The sequence below is a fragment of the Condylura cristata genome, unplaced genomic scaffold (genome assembly GCF_000260355.1).
Source record: "Condylura cristata isolate star-nosed mole 26May11 unplaced genomic scaffold, ConCri1.0 scaffold00010, whole genome shotgun sequence".
NCBI lineage: Eukaryota > Metazoa > Chordata > Mammalia > Eulipotyphla > Talpidae > Condylura > Condylura cristata.
Genome location: NW_004567111.1, coordinates 8876916 through 8898699, shown reverse-complemented (window position 1 = coordinate 8898699; position 21784 = coordinate 8876916). Strand labels below are relative to the sequence as shown.

At 38.1% G+C, this 21784-nt stretch overlaps 1 protein-coding gene across 2 annotated transcripts in view; it reads left to right on the top strand.

Moving 5' to 3' along the window:
- GPC6 (glypican 6) overlaps positions 1-21784 on the top strand; it is a 975543-nt gene that overhangs the window by 650514 nt on the left and 303245 nt on the right. For both annotated transcript variants that reach the window (XM_004680069.2, XM_012723230.1), the window contains exon 4: positions 15637-15802. In XM_004680069.2, the coding sequence (XP_004680126.1) occupies positions 15637-15802 (166 nt within the window). The remainder of the gene's footprint in view (positions 1-15636; positions 15803-21784) is intronic.

Here is a 21784-nt window from a genome sequence, read left to right as displayed (position 1 = left end):
GGAGAGTCAATATAATTATGTTCACATTTTTGTGTCCTCTCTAGCATAATTTTTAAAATCTAGGTGTGTTTGTGAATATTTTAAGTTATCTAAAATGTTTATCATAAGTGCAAATAGTTGCAAAGGGTGTAATTTATGCCCCATTGTAAATATTGAGAGTTGAAGCAAACATTCCATTACTTTTTAAAACATTTTCAGTGAAATAATATAAATATCTCAGCAACATGTAATATATTATTATCCGTTTAAGAAGACATAAACAAATTTTTCTTTAACAGTTGTTTTACTTTCTCTTGGATTCTATTTCTACTCTAATTTCCTTACAGAAATTTATGCTAATACAATATTTTTGTTTGAAAACATTAATAAGAACCCTGTCGTTTCTGTGACAAATACATACGTATAATGTTAAATTAACTTAAAAAAAATCATTACTCTAAGATTACAAGTGTTAACATTTTTTTGGACTGAGTTAGCGTTATAATAATTATTGGTACTAAGCAGATCAAAAACACAAAATACCTTAGGTTCTTTGATTATTAAATTTAAAAATAAAGTTTCATTGAAAATTTAATGAAACGGTGGGAACTATCCTCCCCCAAAAAACCGGCTCATAAATATCTGGATGAATATTTCTTTGCATAAATTGTACTCCTTTGTATTATTATGGATTGAGATTTATTTATTCAAATAAATGATTAGCTAAGAATAGAAGGAATGTCGTTAAAGAAAAGTCACTCAATTCTTTGAACTTCTTCCAAGAAGTAAGCCAAAAATAACAACATAACTATCTTCCAAACTTATTTTTAATAATCTAGTAGTTGACAGCTTGATTAGGTCCTCTTTCAATGCTGTTGAAAGTAAAAAATTAAAAACTATCTGCTTTGTAAAGAATCTGTTACCCAGACATGAAAATCATCTGCTTCTCTAAAGAGATTATAATATCTTGAGTGATCTCTAACATTCCACCCATTTCTGGCCCTCAGTTACTTAGATTTTGGTGCCATATGTTAAGGATGAAGCAGAAAAATGCCTTTTTGTGACTTGTGAGATGTTGATTATGAAAAAATGTGGCTTTGACAATAGTCTCAGTCTTGGGTGAACTCTTAAGAAAGACTTCATGTAGGTCCTTTCCTGGTGGCACAATGGGTTAAGTGCAGCAATGTGAAGCTAGCTGCAGCCACCTCAGCATAAGTTCGATTCCAGGCCAAGGAGGTGACCCACATGGCACAGCAGACCTCTCTTGACCCGCCCGCTGGTCCCCTCAGCAGTGTACTTAATCAGTCTGCCTGTTTTGCTCCCCACTCTGTCTCTGGTGAATCCTCTTGAACTCCCAACTCTGGCTATTCCCCCATTCTTGTGTGCATTAAAAACAAAAACAAAAAAAAATCTTTTTAAAAAAAGAACTACACTTCTATCTGGAAATAGCATGAGATCAAAAAGAGTCTTGGGACTCGTAAAGTCTGACCTGAGTCCTCTTTATCCAGGGAAAGGTGGTGGAGAAGGAGGTATCTTTTTTCTTCTCTATGTCTATGTCCTTGACTGCTAAGCCTCAACATCTACTAAGCCTATCCATGACCAAACTCATGGGGGATCAGTTGTCATTGCTGTTGTTGTCATGATATTTTTTGATAGAATTTTCTGAAGAAATAAAGTTTTATGGACTCTAGTGCTTTCAATCCATTTCCCCTCATCACAGCAACAGGCAGAATTTGAATCATTAAGTTATCTTCAACGTTTGCAAAAACAAGTGAAAATGGGAGGTACAATCGTTTAACCATATTATAAGAGAAAAATGTGTTTTCTGTGAATCCAAACACTTTATGTGAACGTGACACTCCTGAGGAAATCGATGAAAAATAAGTTTAAAAAGCAAACACCAATGAAAATTTTAAAAAGAAGTCTTAAAGCTTCCTTCAAGTTTAACTATTTCCCTAGTGCATTAAGTATATTTAGCAGCCGTCCCGCCTTAGACAGATACTAACTTCAGAAGGCCAAAATTAATGAAAATTTTGATCCAAAGGTACTGTAAAATCCAGTTTTTAGTTTGCATTTAACTTGTACTTTAAGTTTTTTTTTTTTCTGTGAACAATTGAAAAGGAATTAATTCAGTTTAATACATGGCATTAAAGGGCACATTGTGGAATACGCAACAGCTATGATCAATAGATTCTATGTGTGTGGTCCTTGACATATCAGTATGTCCATGGTCATCTGCAGTAAGACCATCCATTTTGCTGTTTATACTATCAGATAAACAATGTGAATTTGGAGTCTAACCAGCAATTCCTTATTCATAATTAAGTTAGTTATCTGCAGCACCTAGGGCAACAAAAAAAAATATCCTTAGAACTAAGTAAAATTTCTACTTAGCTTTTGTATTATAGTTTTGATCTAAAAATTAATCAGTGGTTTTCTTTAAGTCTTTTTAAATATAAGCACCAATGGTGGATCGGAGTCCTGGAATATGTCCCATGAATTGAAATAACAACTCTAATTTTCCTCATATGCCCCTGTGGCTCCATAAAAGTGAATAAAACATTGTGTCTTCAGGCAAACAAATTGTACAATTGTTTTCAAAATTATGTAGATCTTCAATGACCAATCAATTGCATAATATTATATTGATTGATAAACTAACATGATATGTAATGAAGCATTTCCATTTAGCCTCTTCAAAACACCTTCCTTTTTACTAAAAGAATAGAAAGGACAGTTCACCGGGGCCATGGAGTTGGAAAAGCTTCTTTGGGGAAAATCTTGAATGACTGTTGGATGAGATGTCTGGAAAAACACAGCCCCTTCTCTTTCCATTTCAACTTTCCATCTACATAAGCACTATAATGTAATATTGCTTGTTCTATATCAGATATGCAACCACTTACACATTAGTTTCATGCTTTAAAGAAAACCACTTTTGAGAGTGAAGAATTATTCAAATGACCCTGTGTTATTTGGGGTAACAATATCTTAAGCTGCCTTGACACCCTCCTTGGCCCCTCAATTAGAGACATTATTGTTTGGTCGCCTTTCCCAAATTTCTCCCATAAATTTGGTTTTGTTGGTATATTCTGTCCACCTCAGAATTCCTGGGAATAGCTAAAAGATTAAAAGGCCCGGTATGGCCTGTGATCGTGTGTCAATTCCTATGTCAGCCTCTGAAAAAGTGTGCTTAACATGAAAATTATAAAACAACAACATTAAGGTTGCTGAATTCTTCACACTCTTGAGAGCACATTAGGCTTCCTCTCCATTTCCTCTGGGAATTCCTGTGGCCAACTCCTCATTCACCTGCCTAAGTTGAAATAGCTTCTTCTCCAGCTCTGATTATCCATCAGTCATTTGAACCTCAGGCGTTCTTACCTGTCCTTCAACTGTGGGGCTTGCTTCTTAGGAACTTTGAAATCCACCATTTATTTTCATCTGTCACCCCAAGCAGTGCCAGCCCTTGGTGATGCTTGTTAAATATTCATAAATGAATATCAGAATGAATTCATTCCTGACTTCCCATTCCATTAAGATTAGAAGAAAGGAGAGAAAATTTTCTTGCAGTAGTGTTATCGCTTTACCCTCTCAAAGACTACCACTACCGTGTTGGCTCTTTCTGCCCTTTTTTTTTTTTAAAAGATTTATTTATTTATGCATAGAGAGCTGGGGTACAGGCCAGAAGTGCAGGGGAAGTGAGAGGATTCACCAGAAACAGAGAGGGGAGCAGAACAGGCTGACTGATGAAGCACACTGCTGAGGGGAGCAGCGGGCGACCAAGAGAGGTCTGCCATGCCATGTGGGTCGCCGCGGCGGAGATCAAACTCATGCCAAAGTGGCTTTAACTTCTTAGTGCTGCACTTTAACCCACTGTGCCACCAGGGTGGGCCCCTTTCTGCCCTTTTTTAAAAGATAAAATCATTCCTCCCCATTTCTGGAGCAGCTCTTCTTTACCCACCCAGCCCATGGAAATGTCTAACTAATATTCTTCGCTTTTACCCATGATTCATATATAAAGCCAATGCTTAGAATGTGGCCAAACTAGCTGAGTGCAGTGCCCTATAAACTATGAAGCTGTTTTTTTTCTTTTTCTTTTTTTTTTTTCTTTTCTTCTTTCTTTAGATTTTTTTCAGAAAAGATGCCTGTTGGTACTTGGCAGGATGAAGTGAAAAGTGGAAATTTTCCATGGAAGCATAGTGATACTTTGAGCTAGGGAGATTCTCATGTAGGACTCATCAGGATTTCAGATGGCTAATGTGAGTTTTCACGTGTGCTAACAGCTCTGTGATCCATTAACTAGATGACATCCATGGCCCTGGCAGGAAAGCAGAATTGCCAAGAAAGCAAAATCCAGAATGACACACGCACATGCTGATATTAACACAAATTCTCTTTCCATATGTTGTTCAGCAAAAATTACCAAAGCACCACAATATGGTGTTTGTTGTCCTACGTGTATCAGACATATTTTAATATCATTCACCTCCCACCATTCTCCAGCTCCCACATGAGGCGTGTAGAGTTGTACACGTTCCTGAGAGACTGATTGATTTGGTTTACATGCTTGAAAATGCCACATCCCCTTACTTTAAAAGCAGATTTGTGTATTCCAAGGGAGATACATCATGAATATATTACAACCACTGTACAGAGGCTGGAAATTCATAATTTTACCAAAGTGGTTTCTCACATCAATGACTCATATTCAAAGCCATAGCTAAAATGTTTCTTCTAAATGAAGTAATGTTTAAGCTATCATTTCTAAGTGAGGAAGACAACTATTCTCTGTTGAGACACTAAGGCACCTTGGTTAGCATTGTGTGTTCATATTTTAAAAATGTACATTTGGTTAAAGTTCAGAATGTCAAGCAGACTGCTTAACCAAAGGCAGTGTCAGGAAAACCTCATCATAGCAGAAAAGGTAAAAATTAAAATGAGGTTTTGTTCTATTTCCTAGATGCAACCTAATATTCCCACTGTTCCTTAATGGTCGCCTGGGGAAGGTGAATTTTCCTGCATACAAACAAAATCTTGGGGTCTCCCATTTCAGTTTGCATGTTGATTAAAATGTGTGGCTCAGCGGGTTAAAGCACAGCACTAAGAAGCTAAAGCCACTTCAGCGTGAGTTTGATCCCTCCTGACCCTTCGCTGCTCCCTTCAGCAGTGTGCTTTGTCATTCTGCCTGTTGTGCTCCTCACTTTGTCTCTGGTGAAGCCTCTCACCGCCCCTGTACCCCAGCTCTGTATGCACAAATAAATAAATCTTAAAAAAAAAATGTAGGCCCTCCCTGGTGGCACAATAGGTTAAAGCACAGCATTATGAAACTGTCTGTAGCCACTGCAGCATGAGTTCGATCACCAGCCAGGTCAGTAAGCCACATAGGAGACCTCTCCTGTCTCTCCCACTGCTCCCCTCAGCAGTGTATTTCAGTTTATCTGCTTAATATGCTCCCACTCTCACTGCCCCTGCACCTCTGGTCTGTACCCCAGTTTTTGTATACATTAAAAAAAAAAAAATGCATGCTCCAAAGCCATCTTCTCTCCATCTTGTACTGTTGAGAGAGAACAAGGATAAAACAGGAAATAATTATGAATTGCAAATCAGAGCCTGCAGGAAAAGTGTTTCCTAAATAGATGACAAATGTTTATAGAGCCACCGTGATAGAAATGCAGTATATTTTTGAAAAGTAATATACTTATTAACTAGAAACCTCCCCCCCAAAAGCATGAAGCTTGCGGCACTTTTGTGAGTCATGAAATGATGATTGAACTTGCTGGGTCTGGGAAGGAAAGAATAGACATAATACGCATCCCTAATAACCATAACTGCAGAATTTCCAAAGCCAAGTTTAAGTAACATCAATACCAAAGGACACTTGAAAACAAAACCAGGGAAGTGGTAAGATTAGTTGAGGTCTTTGGCAGCCCTGTTAGCGACTGTCAGATTGTCTCACAAATTCACTGTTGCCTGGAACCAGTGTCTATATTTAATTTCATTTCTTAAAGCAAATAAAAACTGCCATCGAAATTAATAAATGTGAGTTATTAGGGACCTAATAGACTGATGAATAGTTTCAAACAGCACTTAAGTAAATCAGACACAAACTTGAAAAAATACATCTATAACACATGTGTGTTACTCAAGGTTATTATTGTTTAAAGATTGTTTAATATAACCAGATGGCTTAATATAGCCTTTGGTTAATGATAAAGAATTGTCTCTCTAAAATTGTCTAGCTCTAAAATTCCATTAAAATTTGCAAATATGATAACAGGAATTTATTTGGTAAAGGTGTCTTTTGATCTCTCCTTTTAAATGACTTTATGGAACTTAATTTATATACCACAGATTCCACTCATTTCAAGGGCAAATACCCTGGTATTTCATATACTGTTCTGCAGTGTTCAGCAGCTATCTTGTTCTGTAGTCCAGTTTTAGAACATTTTCATTGCACAAAACAAAATGTATGCTTATTAGCAGTTACTGCCCCTCCATACCCTGCTCCCCCCAGCTTCTAACCCCCAACTCTGACTACCACCACCCTGCTTTCCATAGCTATGATTTGCTGAGTTTAGACATTTTGTAATAATGAGGTACGTAGCCTTCTGTAATTGGTTTTTATCATATAAAATAATATTTAAAGATTTCTCTATTTCTGGACATGTTTCAGAATTCTGTTTCTATTTTTTCAATTTATTTTTGCATAGTAGAACTGGGGCATGGGCAAGAATACTGGGGAGCTGGGGAAGGGTGCGAGTATTCGCCAGAGACAGAGTGGGGAGCAGAACAGGCCGACTGACGAAGTACACTGCTGAGGGGAGCAGCGGGCGGGTCAGGAGAGGTCTGCCGCGCCATGTGGGTCAGCTGCCAGGGATAGAACTCAGGCCATCGCAGTGATAAGACTGAGACTTAATCCCTAGGCCAGCCAGGAGGCGCCAGTATTTGGATTCTTGTAATTGCTGAATAATATTTCATTGTATGGATACACAGCATTTTGTTTGTTATTCATCAGTGAGCGGGCATTTTGGGTTTTTTTCCTTTTTTTTTTTTTTTGATTTTGGGTTATTACAAATGATGTTGCTATAAACAATGTATGTCCGAGATGTTGTGTATCTTCTATTTTCATTTGTCTTGAGCGTATTACTGAGAGTCCAATTACCAGATCACATAGCGTGTCTGTATCTCCAATGTGGCTGCCATCGGACATCACAATATAGTAGGGTAATGGTTTCTCCTCACCCATACACGCACCCACATCTCGAAACACTCATTGTTGACCTCGCAATCCAGCCAGGCTAGAGTAGGAGTGAAATCGCATTTGATTTTTATTTTCTAGTTAATAATGATGAGCGAGAGCTTTTTCATGAGCTTGTCAGGCATTTTTGTTTTCTGGAGCAATGTCTATTCAAGTCCTTCTATTTTTCAGCTGGTCAACTTGTTATATTGTTCTGTATATATCCTGCAGCCTTCTTAAGGATATGATCTGCATATACTTTCTACCATTGCAGATTATCAATGCTTTCTTTTGGTGCACAAAAGTTTTAATTTTCAGGATGTGCAATTTTTTTATTTATTTATTTTCTTTTACTTTTGGCATCAAATATATTAATCTATTCCCAATGCAAGGTCATGGACATTTATTTGCCTTATTTTCTTCCAGAAACCATATATATTTTTCTTTTCTATTTAGGACATGAATCGTTTTTGGGTAACTCTTGTGCAGGGTATGAGGCATCACCCAACTTCACTGTCTTCACTAAGATATCCAGTTTTCCCAGTGGGATTTCTTGAGCGATTATTCTTTGCACCTTTGTGAAAGTCAATTGACTGCAAGTCTATGTTTATTTCTGGTTTTCAGTTGTTTCACAGATCTGCCTGTCTAGCTTGATGTCAGCAGCACATTGCTGTTGGTATCATCATCATTATTATTGTAAGAAGCATGAAATATTTCCTCTTAATAAAATAACAAGTGTTCAGTATCGTATGTTTAAAATATACATTTATCATTATAGCGTTATAACTTTTTCAACTTGCATGACTAAAATGCTATATTCATTGTGATGCCCATTTCCTCTGCCCCTCGGGCCCTGGCAACCATCATTTCTACTTGTGTTGCTATAAATTTCAGCACTTCCTCATTTAATTTAATACAGCTTTTGTCCTTCAGTTTCTGTCTTGTTTCACTTAGGATAATGTCCTCAAGGTTCACCCATACTACCACTTATTGCAGGATTCCCTTCTTTTTTAAGGCTGAATAATATTCCATCATATATGTACACTGCATTTTCTCTATCCATTCATCAATGATCATCCTTTAGGTTGTTTCCACCTCTTGACTTTGTGAATAAAGTAGCATTGAACACAGGAGTGCAAATATCTCTTCAATTATTTGGGGGGAAATAACCAGAAGTAGGATTCCTGGGTAGCACACAAGTGTTTTGACTGTTTTAGTTAGCTTTGTGTTTTAACTTTTTCAGCAATGTCTTTATTATTTTCAGTGAAAATTTCCATTGCATTCTTGCTTAAATTTACTCCTATGTATGTATGTATACACACACACACACACACACACACACACACACATATATATATATATATTCTTTCTAATATTATTGTAAAAGGGATTGTCTTCTCAGTTTCATTTCCAACTTGTTCATTGCTAGCATATAGAAACTCACAGATTTTTGTTCATTGATCATGTATCCTACAACTTTGCTGAATCCATGTAGCCATGAATTATTTCTAGTAGGTTATGTGTGTGTGTGTGTGAATTCTTAGAAATTTCCTACATATAGGATCATGTCATCTATGAATAGAGGGCTTAATTCTTCTTTTCCTATTTATATATCCCTTCTCTCTATTTCTTGCCTCATGACTCCAGCTAGAATTTGGAGGAGAGTCTCGACAAACTGTCATGGAAACAGTCCTCCTTGTCTTGCTCCTGATCCTAGGAAGAAATCTTTCAGTTGTTCACCATTATGTATTATGTGAGCTGTGGATTTTTCATAAATGCCCTTCATCATGTTTAAAAAGTTCCCTTTTATTCCTAGATTTCTATATGTGTTTACATAAGAGTCTTAGATTTTGTCAGAAACTTATACTGAATCAATTGATATGATTGTGTGGGGAGGTTTCCTTTTTTTTTTTCTTCCTATGACTGTGGTATATTCAGTTACTTTTCTTCTGTTGAACGACTCTTCCATTACTGGGATAAATCCTACCTGAACATAGTAGGAGTTATAGAATCCTGACCATAGTAGGATTTGTAGAATACCTGACCATAGGATCTTTTTCTATGGTCATGGATTCAGTTTGTCAGTGTTTTTACTGATGCATTTTTTCATCTATTTTTATAAGAAGTATTGGTCTATATATATTTTTATTATGTTTTTGGGCTTGGTTTAGGGTCATACTAGTCTCTTAGGATGAAGTAGGACATACCCCTCTTCTTCTATTTTTTGGAAGAGCTGAAGAAAGATTGTTGTTAATTCTTTTACTATTTAATAGAATTCACCAGAGGCCTTCTGGTCTGGGATTTTCTTTGTTGTGAGTCATTTGATTATCAGTTTAATCCTTTACTTATTATAGATCTATTTATAGTTCCTATTTTTTCAGGATTTAATCTTGGGAGGTGTTTTAGGAATGTGTTCATTTTATCAAGGTTACCTCATTTGTTGGCATACGTATTCATTTTCTAGGACTACTGTAGCATTACCACAAACTGAGTGAATTGCAATAGCAGAAATCTACTCTCCCACAGTTCAGGAGACTCAGAGTCTGAGATCAAGGTGCCAGCAGAATTGATTCTTTCGTGAGACACAGGGTGAGGTTATTCCCTGCTTCTTCCAGCTTCTGGGAGAAGAAAGATCTCAAGTCAATAACCTAACTTTATACCTCAAGGGACTAGAAAAAGAAGAGCAAAGTAAAGCTAGAGTTTGTTTATCTAATCTTTATTATTTCCTTTTCATTTTTGCTAACTTTGGTTTTAGTTTGTTCTTCTTTCTAGTTCCTTAAGGTCTAACATTAGTTTATTGATTTGAGATCTGGCTTCCCTTTAATGTAGATATTTATGGCTTTAAGTTTTTGTATGCTGTTTTCATTTTCACTCATCTAAGTATTTTCTAATTTCCCCAATGGCTTTTTCCTTTAAGCTCTCCATTACACAAGAGCACATAGTTTCATTCCCACATATTTGTGATTTCTCCAGTTTTTGTTCTGATATTGATTTCAAACTTTATCCCACTGTGGTCAGAAAAGATACTTTGTATGACTGCGATCTTTTTACATGACTTGAGACTTAGATTTAGCAATGCTGATTTACTCAAGTTTAGCAGTTTCTTTCTTTACTAAGTATTCTCCTGATGGCTGAAAGTGTTTTACTGAAGCACTTAGAGTTCCGAGAGTGTTGATTCTGTCATTTTTGGCTAGCTTTATGGTTGCTTCAATGCAAGGCTGAATTCCTGGCATTCTGTGCCCACCATGCCTGTGGTGTCACTCACCCCCCAGGCAAAACTTGCAGACATCTGGTACATGCTGTCTTCAAAAGCTGTCCGGGACCAGCTACCCTCACTCACTACTTCTGAGCTACATACCCTCCCTTGGTTCCTTCAACCCCACACTTATCCACAAGTAATGATTTTCCCCAAAGTGATCTGAAAATAAACATATTCTGCACCTTCCAGTATATACCAGGTTTCTCATAAATATTGGATAACTGAAGTTATACGAGAACAGTGAAGAAACAAATTTAAATTATGAACATGCCACAAAGCCTATTTACATATTATAAATTGTTAAAGACTATAATGAGAATGACTTACATAAGAACTGTTTTCACTATCATTTAATCACTCTTGAGAGTTTTGAAGACACTTCAGAATCTCTGATCTGTTTAATGAGTAAAATCATCACCCTATTGAATACTACTCTGGAAGATGACATCAATACTTGCTCAGAAAAGAAATGCATGTTGAACTTATTCTTATTAAGTGATCCACTTGCATTAACTTGTTTGTCTTTGGGAAAGAACAGACATATGTTTATTTGATTATTTTGCTTACATGACTTCCATAGAAATGAGCACTTGCTAGGTGTTTGCTGATGGTGTATATAGTTATTGATTTCACATGTTTTTTTTTTCCTTTTGAAAAGTACTTTAAGACAGTCTTATTTTACACTGACTCCTATTAGAAGTTGCTAATGTGCGCACCAATGCATGAATGTTGGTTTAGATATTAAAAAAAAAAAAACCTTAGGGATATTAAAGACCTGAGATGAGTTGTTATTATATGGCTAAGGGTATGCTATGTCTCAAATTGCATTTAGGAAGCATAAAAATTACTTGCTAGAACATCCTGACACAGTTGGTTAGTCAGGTAGATCAGTCTTAGTGCTATCTCCCAATGCAGCTTTGAGAGGGTTCTTTTTGTGTTTCTTGCCATATTCCAATGCCTCTTGCTTAAACCTTTGAAAAAAGGAAACTCAGACAACAACAAAATGATAAGGTAACAAACTCAGAGCTCAGTGATATGTATGCTCCTTAATTTGTTTTTCACTTATTTCACATGGAACTTGGTTATGAATTACATTATTATATCCCTCGAGTTATATTAGTATTTCTCAAAACCAGTCTACTATCACATCAGCTATAAAATGATAATTCATAATCATCCATTATATACAAACAGCATCCAAAGATGTTAGTGGAATGGCTGAAACCAAACTCATGATGTAAGGATATCATACTGAAATTTGGACTTGGTTGACTGAATTGTAAATGGTGATTATATCAAATGCTGGCAAGGCTGTGGGGGAAGCTGAGTATCTCACACATTGCTGCTGGGAATAGGAATTCTGCAAATGCTCTGGAAAACTCCTTGTCCCTTTCTTATAAAACAAAGCTTGCACTATTTGACATATTAGTTATACTCTTGGGCATTTATCCCAGAGAAGTGGCAAGTTGTATCTATGCAAAAACCCCTACCCGCATGCTTCTGGAAGTTTTATTCATATAGAAAAGTAGTGATAATGAATGAAATATCCTTCAGTGAGTGAAAAGTTGAACAAATCTTGGCACACCCAAACAGTGACATACTACTCAGTGATAAAAAGAACTGTTAGTCCAGGCAGCAACTTGTTTGGAACTCAAAGACATTATTCTCAGTAAAAAAAAACAAAAGAGTGGAACTCAAGAGGGTATAGCTTATATCATAGCTGTATTTTTCATTTTTGAAATGACAAATTTATAGAGATGGAAAATAGATAAGTGGCAGTAGATTGGCAGGGGGCAGGAAATCTGGTGGACATGGCATAGAGGGTTCGTTTGTGACAGAAAAGATTCTGTGTCAGATATGGTGACATTGCACCACCTATAAAAGTGCATAGAAGTGACAGATATGCACATAGAGATGCAGGTTGGAAAAATCATGGAAATTGAATGAGGTCTGTAGACTGGCTCTCAGAAATGCACCAAGGTCAATTTCCTTCTTTGGGTGTTATACCCCAGCGATTTGAGATGTCACCATTGGAACCTGGGAACCTGGGACTTTAGCATTTTTGCGAATTCTTGTGAGTTAATACTGATTTCCAAATAAAAATGTTATGAGAAGTAATTATTTCACATTTATAAAACATTCAACATTTTAAAATAGAAATATCCCTTCACACAATTGACATTTCAAACAGCCTTGTTTTCAGAAGTTTACTGCTAAAAGTATTTAGCATGAAATGGTGATTTTTTATTATTATTTTAATGCAAGCGTTCAGTGTGTCCATTTGAAAAACTCTGATCTGTGAACATGAAAGATTCAACTTTGATCCTTTACTTTCCATTTTTCTCTTCTCCAAATGCCCTTTATTTGACCAGGGAGGATGTCATTTTCAAAAGTACTGGGAGAATCACATTTAACTTGAATAACATTGTTCTTTCAGATGATTAAGGTTGTTCAGTTTTCTCTGTTGGGTTGCTACCGTGAGTTGGAGCCTCTTCTGAAATGTCAGACAGAGAAAATGGTTAGTGGTTCCAAGACAATAAATAATAATAATAAAAAAAGCCAAGCTTTTGAATTAATGTAGTCAATAACCTTTGAAAACAAAGTTAAAAGGCAACAATTTGCTAAAATACAGAAAACTATCTTGTCCTTTTTTTTTGATTATCAGTGCTGCCGAAAAAATGGGGAATACAATAGAGTCTAATTCCAAAAGCACTTAGTCAGTACCTAAATCTTCATTCTCAGACCTTCTAAACACATTCATGTTATCCCAAACAGTGCAGGTTGTAATGATGAAATAGGGTGTCCATATTGTCAGTGAGATCTCAAGTTTGCGTCTGCATTATTGACGGATGCTCCAGGTTTTATACCATAGCACACTGGGTGAGAAGAAAGAAAGTGTCATGTAATGTTAGTGTGAGAAAACGGAAGATCCAACAGAGACAAAGGAAGAAACAACTTAGCCAGCTCAGGTGATAATAGAGTAGGTCTCTGGAGAAACACAGCGGGACCAGGAGAGAAATTGAGGGCTAGGGGACAAAATCCTACAGGCAAAGAAAGACGGGTAGGATTGCAGCCAGGCTAAAGAATCGAAATGTGTTCAGATTTGAAGACCCACATTAATTTTTCTTTTTTCTGAATTATTTCCTCTGGTGATTTGAGATAAAAATGCAGGGGGAAAAAATGGTAAAACAGAGCAACTCAGTTGTCACCTGTGTGGAATATACAGAAACAAAACAAAGTGTCAGATAGAGCCAAACTAATAACAAACCTTAGAATCTGAGCATAGATTCTAGGCTGCCAGAGAGAAAAGGGGACGAGGAGAGGAACAGAGGGGGAAAGAAGGAAGGTGACCATGGTGGCCGACTATGGGCATTTTATCGGTGGGTGTTGTGGTAAGAGCTCCCAAAGGAGCAATCCTATACCCGTAAGTCACAAGTGATGCTGTAAATCAGTGTTGTCTAAATATTTAAAAAAAAAAATGGAGAAAATGATATGGTGGAAATCATTTTTTTTCTTTTTGCTTTGTTGTTGGAAAATAAGTTTTGGGAATAATGAATATGATGTCATGCACTGCATGTCTGTATATAAAGAAAAGCCAGCATGAACTTTGCTGGGTGCTTGAAAATTTTTCATAAAATTTTAGAAAGAAATGCAAAAAAAAAAAAAAGAAAATATCAAAAGGACAACTAGAAATGTCAGAACCCCAGTAAATAAATAAATGGTTTCATTTCCTGAAATAATGTAGTAGGATCTTAGTCAGCCCATGTACCTCATAAAATTAAGAACATGTTACCAAAAACAAAGCCTTCAGTTGAACTCCTTGTGGTTTCCAGGTAAAAGATAACACAGCCAATGTCATCAAAAGTATCTCGGTACCCTTCTGCTCATTCGATGCTCTGTCACTAGCTGCATATCCTAGACATGTAATTGTTACCTACCTATGGACACAGGTGACACTAGGAAGACTAACTCTCAAGGGGTCTGATGACACAAAGCAGCTTGTGTCAGACCTAGAAGGCAACTTCAGAATGTGTAGTATTTGACAGAAACAAAATTATTCAGAACCAGCCACATAAATATGACAGTAATATTGGCCTGTAGTCATGAAAGCACTTTCTGTAATGTTTGTTCTTACTGTTGCTCTATTCTGTTTTAAATATTGTTTCCCACAAATAAATCTTAAAAAAAAAAAATATTGTTTCCTCTTGAAGTCAAATTAGAATTTTCAAATGAGTTTGATAAAGTTCATTGTTGAGGGAGTTGTCTTGCCTTTGAATTGCTGCAAGGACTCCTCCCAATTTCTACCCAGTTCCCAGGCCTGCTGCAGAGCTACAGAAGCCCAAAATGATGCCCTGGTAACGTCATGGCCTCTAAGCAGGGCCGAGGCTCAGAAACCCCAGACAAGCTGATATTGGTTCTTTTTTTAAAAGTTACATACAAAGAAAGTGTATCTGCCAAGCTCTTTTAGAAACAGGGTCAAATAACCAGGTGGAAAATTTTCTAAAGGTGTCACATTAAACTGGAATCATACCGGGCCCTCCCTGGTGACGCAGCGAGTTAAAGCACAGCACTGAGAAGCTAAAGCCACTTCCACATGAGTTCTATTCCTGCCTGCCCGGGAGGTAACCACATGGCCCAGCAGACCTCTCCTGGCCCGCCCACTGCTCCCCTCAGCAATGTACTTCGTTGATCTTCCTTTTTTGTTCCCCACTCTGTCTCTGGTGAAGCTTCTTGCCGCTCCTGAGCCTCTGACCTGTACCCCAGTTCTGTATGAACAAACAAATAAATCTTTAAAAAAAAAAAAAAACTTTAATCATACCTACATTTTTATAGAGCTTTTAGTTTTTCAAATTGCTTTCCCAGACTTTATCTCATTTCATGTTCTGTGGCCATGAGACAGCGTGGATGTAGGGCTGGAGACTGATGGTATGTATAGAGACCAAATTGTTGATGGGGACGTTTCAAGAAAATTGATGATAACTTTGCCAAACCAAAGTATTTAATGAGGAATGGACCTGCTTCAAGGTGAAGTTTTGTAAAGGGTTAAATACAGTTTAAAATGCTCTCCTGCTAGAGGAGAAAGAGAAGATGAGTGACTTCTTTGTTCTCCCCTCTATCCTTCTCCTTTCTGATGTTCTTCTTTGTTTCAATACAACAGGTCAGCCCAACGCCAGGCTGTATCCGGGCCCTCATGAAGATGCTGTACTGTCCATATTGTCGGGGCCTACCTGCCGTCAGGCCTTGCAGCAACTACTGCCTCAACGTCATGAAGGGCTGCTTGGCAAATCAGGCCGATCTGGACACAGAGTGGAATCTGTTTATAGGTAAGGCGCCTTTGCATATCGGCGACACCACTGACCACAATCTAGATACAGAACAGACCTGGGACTGCTAATGTCTGTGACGCTTGGTGGGCAGGTTCTCAACTGTGATGACTTGGAGAGACTTAGAGGATCAAAAGTCACAGCTGTCAGCACATTGTAAACGTTATTTGCATTTTTCTTCATTCTTTATCCTGAAAAATAAGGCCTCCTTGTATATGTGAAGGGTGGTCCTGTTAAAGGCAGTGTCCCGAATGAGCCGATTTCCTTGATAAAGATAAAAGTAATCCTGTTGAGTGCTTTGAGCCCGTACAAGAAGGAACAAGATGGAAAAGAATCTTGTTCAAACAAGTATTCATAGCACCATTTATTTGTATTATCGGCACATAGTCACAGATATTAGTGAACAACTGTTTCCTTAAACAGCCACCATGAGACAAGCTCGATATTTTTGTTAAAACATGCAGATTTGCTCTCCTCCATGGGTAGAAAAGTGGGCTCCTCCCACTCGCATGAAACAACCTTCTAGTCTTTAGAAGGCGGGAGGAGAGGGGGTGGGTGGAATGCAGGGAAGGGCTGTGAATCGTGGTTGTGTTCTTAAGATGCACAAATCACTCTGGGGGCCGCAACGCCAAAAAGATCTTTCCCAAAGAGCTCTCCAAGGATAAAGGGACACATTTTATAAACAGGCTTCTCCAAGCAAAATGCACTGGCCTTGAAAGAGTAAATGTGTTTTCTCCCCCTCTGTCAAGGGGCCTTCAAATAAAAGTACTTTCCATTGCAATGACTGCAATTGCATTGTGACAAGCACATCGGTGCAAATAGCAATGGCATTAGTCAGCCTCGCAGGGACTGCCACACTTACGCAAACCTCTAAACCAGAGTGCACGAGGAAAGGCTTCTGACATGTAAGATCTGGGAAGGCTGGGAGAAGATCTAAGACTCGCTGGAATGCAGGGAAACCCAAGCTCCCTGGGCAGAGAAGTGCTTTGGGTATAAGCATTTAGCTCTGGCTGCAGAAACCATGGGTTGACGTGTTAGTAGGCTTAGGGAAGCCAGAAAAAAAAAATGGTTTTTGAAGTTTTTTTTTTAAAGTGATTTTAGAATGGGTACATTTCTATGAAAGCATCTAATAAAATGTCAGAAATCACTTCTGGGAGAATGCATTGAAATACTAGGTTCAATATCTGTGTCAGCCCCTGGGCTTGCTTTGTTTGAAAAATGAGGGAGTTTTTAAAAATGATTCATTAAGGTCCCCTTTTAACTCAAAAATGAATGTTACTTTGCTAAGACTTGTTGTGGTTGAGATTTAGATTAATTTTCCAATGGCATGATACCCAAATAATGCTAAGAAAATATATCAATCTTAACTTTCCAAATCTAAAATGATTGGGATATTTTAAAAACCAGATTAAATATCATGGCATCACTTTTAAGTCATAAGCACAGAAAGGTAATTCATGCGTTTTGGTTCAGAGTACCCTAATAACAGTAAATTATCTTTGGTCTGTCTGTAACTTACTGATGAAGTTGGGAATGTAAATTTTAGAATTTAGAGGAATTAGGAATGAGATTAGCACTTTTTAATTTATGAGTACAATGATGACTTATTAGTTGGCGTTTTCAGTGCTTGTTGGTCATTTTGATGTAAAACAAATCCTATGCTTTCCATCAATGTGTTTCATCAATTTGATGTGAAATTGAATGTCTGAAAAACTAAAGTACGAAAATACCCTATGTTGGATGTATCTTCATGGAAAGAGATCCTGGCGGTTAGACTTCTGTTATATATTTCAGCCCCTTTGTTCCCATAAATCTCATTTTTAAAAAAAATAGTTCTAGAGGTCTCTGAACAAATCCTTCTTTGGGTTTGCCATAGCACTGAGACGTACTCACTAGCATAGAAGGAGCAGCCAATTATGCCCATGCTAATGATACTTGCTCATGCTCATGCTGATTCTGTGCTCATTGTGAAGTGTTAGTGCACAAATATATTACATGAGTTAGCCAAAGGTGCTGAGTGCATTTTCCACACAGATACATCCAGAATGACAGTGTCACAATGCTGATGAATATCACAGCACACATCAGTGAGCAAATCAGTAACCCAACAAAAATTACATGTGACAGCCCTCTTTTCCTGCACCTGCAGTGGCCTGTGGGCTCCTAGCTTTACACATCAAACTCATCGCTCCAGTTACTGTCATGTGTGTGTGGTCACTGGTTGCTGCGTCAGTGCCCATTTGTACGTTCTAGGACTTGCTCATCCAGAATGCTCTGAGCCTCGCCGTCCACCACCAATACAAGCGGGAATCGAATGCGTGGCAGTCTCACATCTTTACCACCACAAATTAACTGAAGTGGTTTGTAACTATTTAGAATTCACTTGATGTCTGGATGGTGTCAAAAGAGACTATTCACTGTTTTGAGTGTTGGAGCGAAACCCCCAGTGGTACTCTATTCACTACTGAAGTTCCGTAGCTTTTTATTTATTTATTTATTTATTTTTAACTCTAGAAAGAAAAAAAAAAAATCAGGTGTCTACTCCGGATGCTGGTTCTTTGTCCTTCCTCCTTCTTTAGACAGGTAATTCTGCACCCAGCACAGCGGAGGGGCGCAAAGACTCTGATCAATTATTTTGTGTAGGAGAGAAAAAGAGTACGTCGTGTTTTTTTTGTTTTGTTTTGTTTTGTTTTTTAAGTTGCTGAATGCCCATAAGAAAATGCTGCTAGCCCCATTTTAGACTACTTAAAAGTCTCACTTCACTCTGCTGGGGACCTTCGGCTGCTTTCTAGGATCATACCAGGTGCCCTAGATTGTTCTGGTTCCCTAGTCCCAAAGTCCCTGGCCACAGCTCGTGTTCCAATGTGGGGAGCCTAGATCCGCGCCTGGCCGCCCAGAGTCGGGTGGGGGAGAAGCTTCTGGCGGGTTCCCAGCTTCTCCCCGCTGTTTGACTCTGACCTGCAGATGGAAATGTCCAGGGAGCGCTGACATTCCCACACAGACCTTCTGTAACCAGGTGTGTTGTTTATTCATAGCCGGCCTACTCCAGCCTGGCTCTTGAATGTTGCCTAAATGAAAACGGGTTTTCTTGAAAAATGTTTCCCCTAAGTACGATTTCCTAGAGGAAAACAGGCTGTGGGCAGAGCCCGTTGATTCAGCAAATCCAAATCCGTTTGGCATGGCCGCCAAGCCTCCAAGAAGAGTTGTTCCACTTGACCGTGGGCCATGTTGCAGATGGCACTTAGCTCAAGAACACCGACCTGAAGGCCCCATCTGCATTTATAGGGCTGCAATAAATTGTACTTCCACTCTCAAACCCGGCTCAGCCTCTTTTGGAGGGGGGGGACAACCTCCTCCAAACATCTGGTACCTTCTACAACTTTATAGACTGTGAGAACTCGGGGAAAGAAAAAAGGGGTGTGTGGGGGGGACGCGAGGGGTGGTAAGACAAAGACAGGCATTCTCTTTTGTTCTGTAATATTTTTGATGATTAAATGCTACAAACCACCGATGTCTGCCTCTGTAAGGCAAAATGATCCCTATCATCTCATGAAAGGGAGACTTCCTTTGAGTGTTTTTGTACCAAAGGAGCCTGATATTTTAGGCTACCTCAGTTAGGGAGACCCTGATAATCTTCTATTAATTCATCTCACTATGCTGAGTATACTACACAGTCTTTGCCCTCTAGGAATTTAATGTAGTTAAAATTAATTATGATCAACTGTGATAAAGTGTTAGAAAAATAGAAGCAGGGGGTGCTAAGTGTCTCCTCAGCGAGGGGACTTAGTACTGGGGGAGTCAGAGAGCCTTACTGGAGTAAGAATAGAACAAAATGATAAATAAGACAGTATTAAATTAACGTTGTCAAACATAATTGATGCTGAGAATCATAACTGATTTAAGTGTTCCAAAATACATCCTGAATATTTGCAAGTACAGGTGACCATTGCAGTCAGTCCGGCACAATTTATCAGTGGTTTTTAGCTACTCGTCTTACTTTTGACTCATGTTATGATCAAGTCTTACTCCCACTGGCACTGATACAGTTTGGGGAGAGTTTGTCAATTTTCATCCAGAAAGGTTGAGTTCCTAGGTCTGTAGATGTTCTCCAATGTTGGGGTGTTAGAAGACAGCATGACACAACTTGTAATTATTTTTATTATTGTACCATTATTTCACACTCGTGCTGTGTCTGGACAGTATGGAATGTCTCTACTTCTCCCCTGGTGTTGTGACCCTCCTTCTCCTCCATAGCACCCACAGTCCACCGTGGCAGTTCCCCCCCCATCCCATTCTCCCATTTTTACTGCTCTGCTTTAGTTTGTATTTTTTAGTTAGGATGTAGGCACTCACAGGCAAGACAAATCAATAGTTCTTCCTCCTTTCCAAAGTAGCCAGCCAACTCTGCAGTTGGGTAGTGCCCATTCATTCTTTCATTTATTCATTAATCCAATACACATTTTTTGAGGATCTAGTGTAGCCTTTGCTCTGGCTTAAACATCAGGACAGAAGAGATAAGACTCTGCCTACTAAAAACAGTTCAACATACATCCTCTGAGTGGAGTAAACGAACACAACTAGATAGAGAAATGGCAGGAAATGTTGTAAGAGGCTGTTCTCTTTTACTTTGTACGTCTACTCTTTTAATGGAAGAATGACTAATTCAGTAATTTAAAAAGCACATATCCCTGTTGTTAATGGAATCCATGAGTGCAGGGATGGCAGAAACAAATCAGATAATGAACCTGGTTCTTTCCTTGTGACAGCTGCTATCAAGTTGTAAATTACAGCCAGCTGCAGGGAAGCTGGGTTAGGTCAGTCAGATGACTGGTGTCACGCAATCAGTGGCTACTTTGGTGCCCAAAGGACTTTTTAAGACCTACGAGACTTGTTTATCCTGAAGGGTTTTAACATATTCACAACTTTTTTTATGTTTGGAGAAAATGATGCTCGATAAACATTTACTGTTTCTAATGAATAAGCTTGGATTTTCTTTTTATGAAATGTATGGGAGTGTATGATATTGCATTTTAGACAGAAAACAAACACCAGGAACTATTTCAAGCATTTGTACAAAATACTTCTCTTTCGAAGACTTTCTTAAGCATGAAATTCAGTAATATAAATCTGATAGGAAAATTTTTAGTCACAAAGAATTCCATTGTAAATATGATACAATTCTGGCTGATATGTATACTGAAGCTCCATGTTTAAAAACTTCTAGACCTTAAACATAGGAAATTATTTCCTTTCAACCAAAGAAAAAGAAAAAGTCAAGCATTTTATTTCACAGCAAGCTCTGAAGATGTCTTCGTCTGTCTCCTCTTTGTATAAGACAAGAGCCTATTCAATAATAGAGTCCAGAAACAGATCGCTTAAATTGAGGAACAAAAGCCAAAGCAATTATTTTAGAATCTGATCTCATTGTTAGCTACAGAACTTTCTTTACCCTAGTGCATTCCTGAAAGCACCAAGAAAGATTTTTCAAAAAACCAAACACTTTATTTTCTATCAGCTGAAATCTAACTCCACCCAATCCCCTGCCTTCCTTTTAGTCTCATTGATTCACTATTTCTCATGGGCACTTATTCTGTGTTCTCTCTGTAGTACTGGCAGGATGTATGACCAGTACCACTTACTTGCTGAGAAAGAGAGAAAAGTAGACTACTGCTCAGCATTCTTTCACAAGCTGCATTTGTTATCAATTTCCTGCATTTGAAAATGGTTTACTTCTGATCTTGGCATATCTGAAACTATTTTGATATGATACACTAGGGTTTAAGCCTTAAGAGTGGTATAACATTTGAGGCTTTTCAGCAAACACAGAGGCAGGTGTTTCTTAGCTTCCCATCACTTATTAAGACTATCAAGACTGGTTTTGAGAGAACTCACTGGATGCACAAGACTGCAGTTGCTATTCTTTATCCAGCAGACTTTCCCAAGAGGCAAAACAACCAAGACATATCAGACATTACTGGGTGC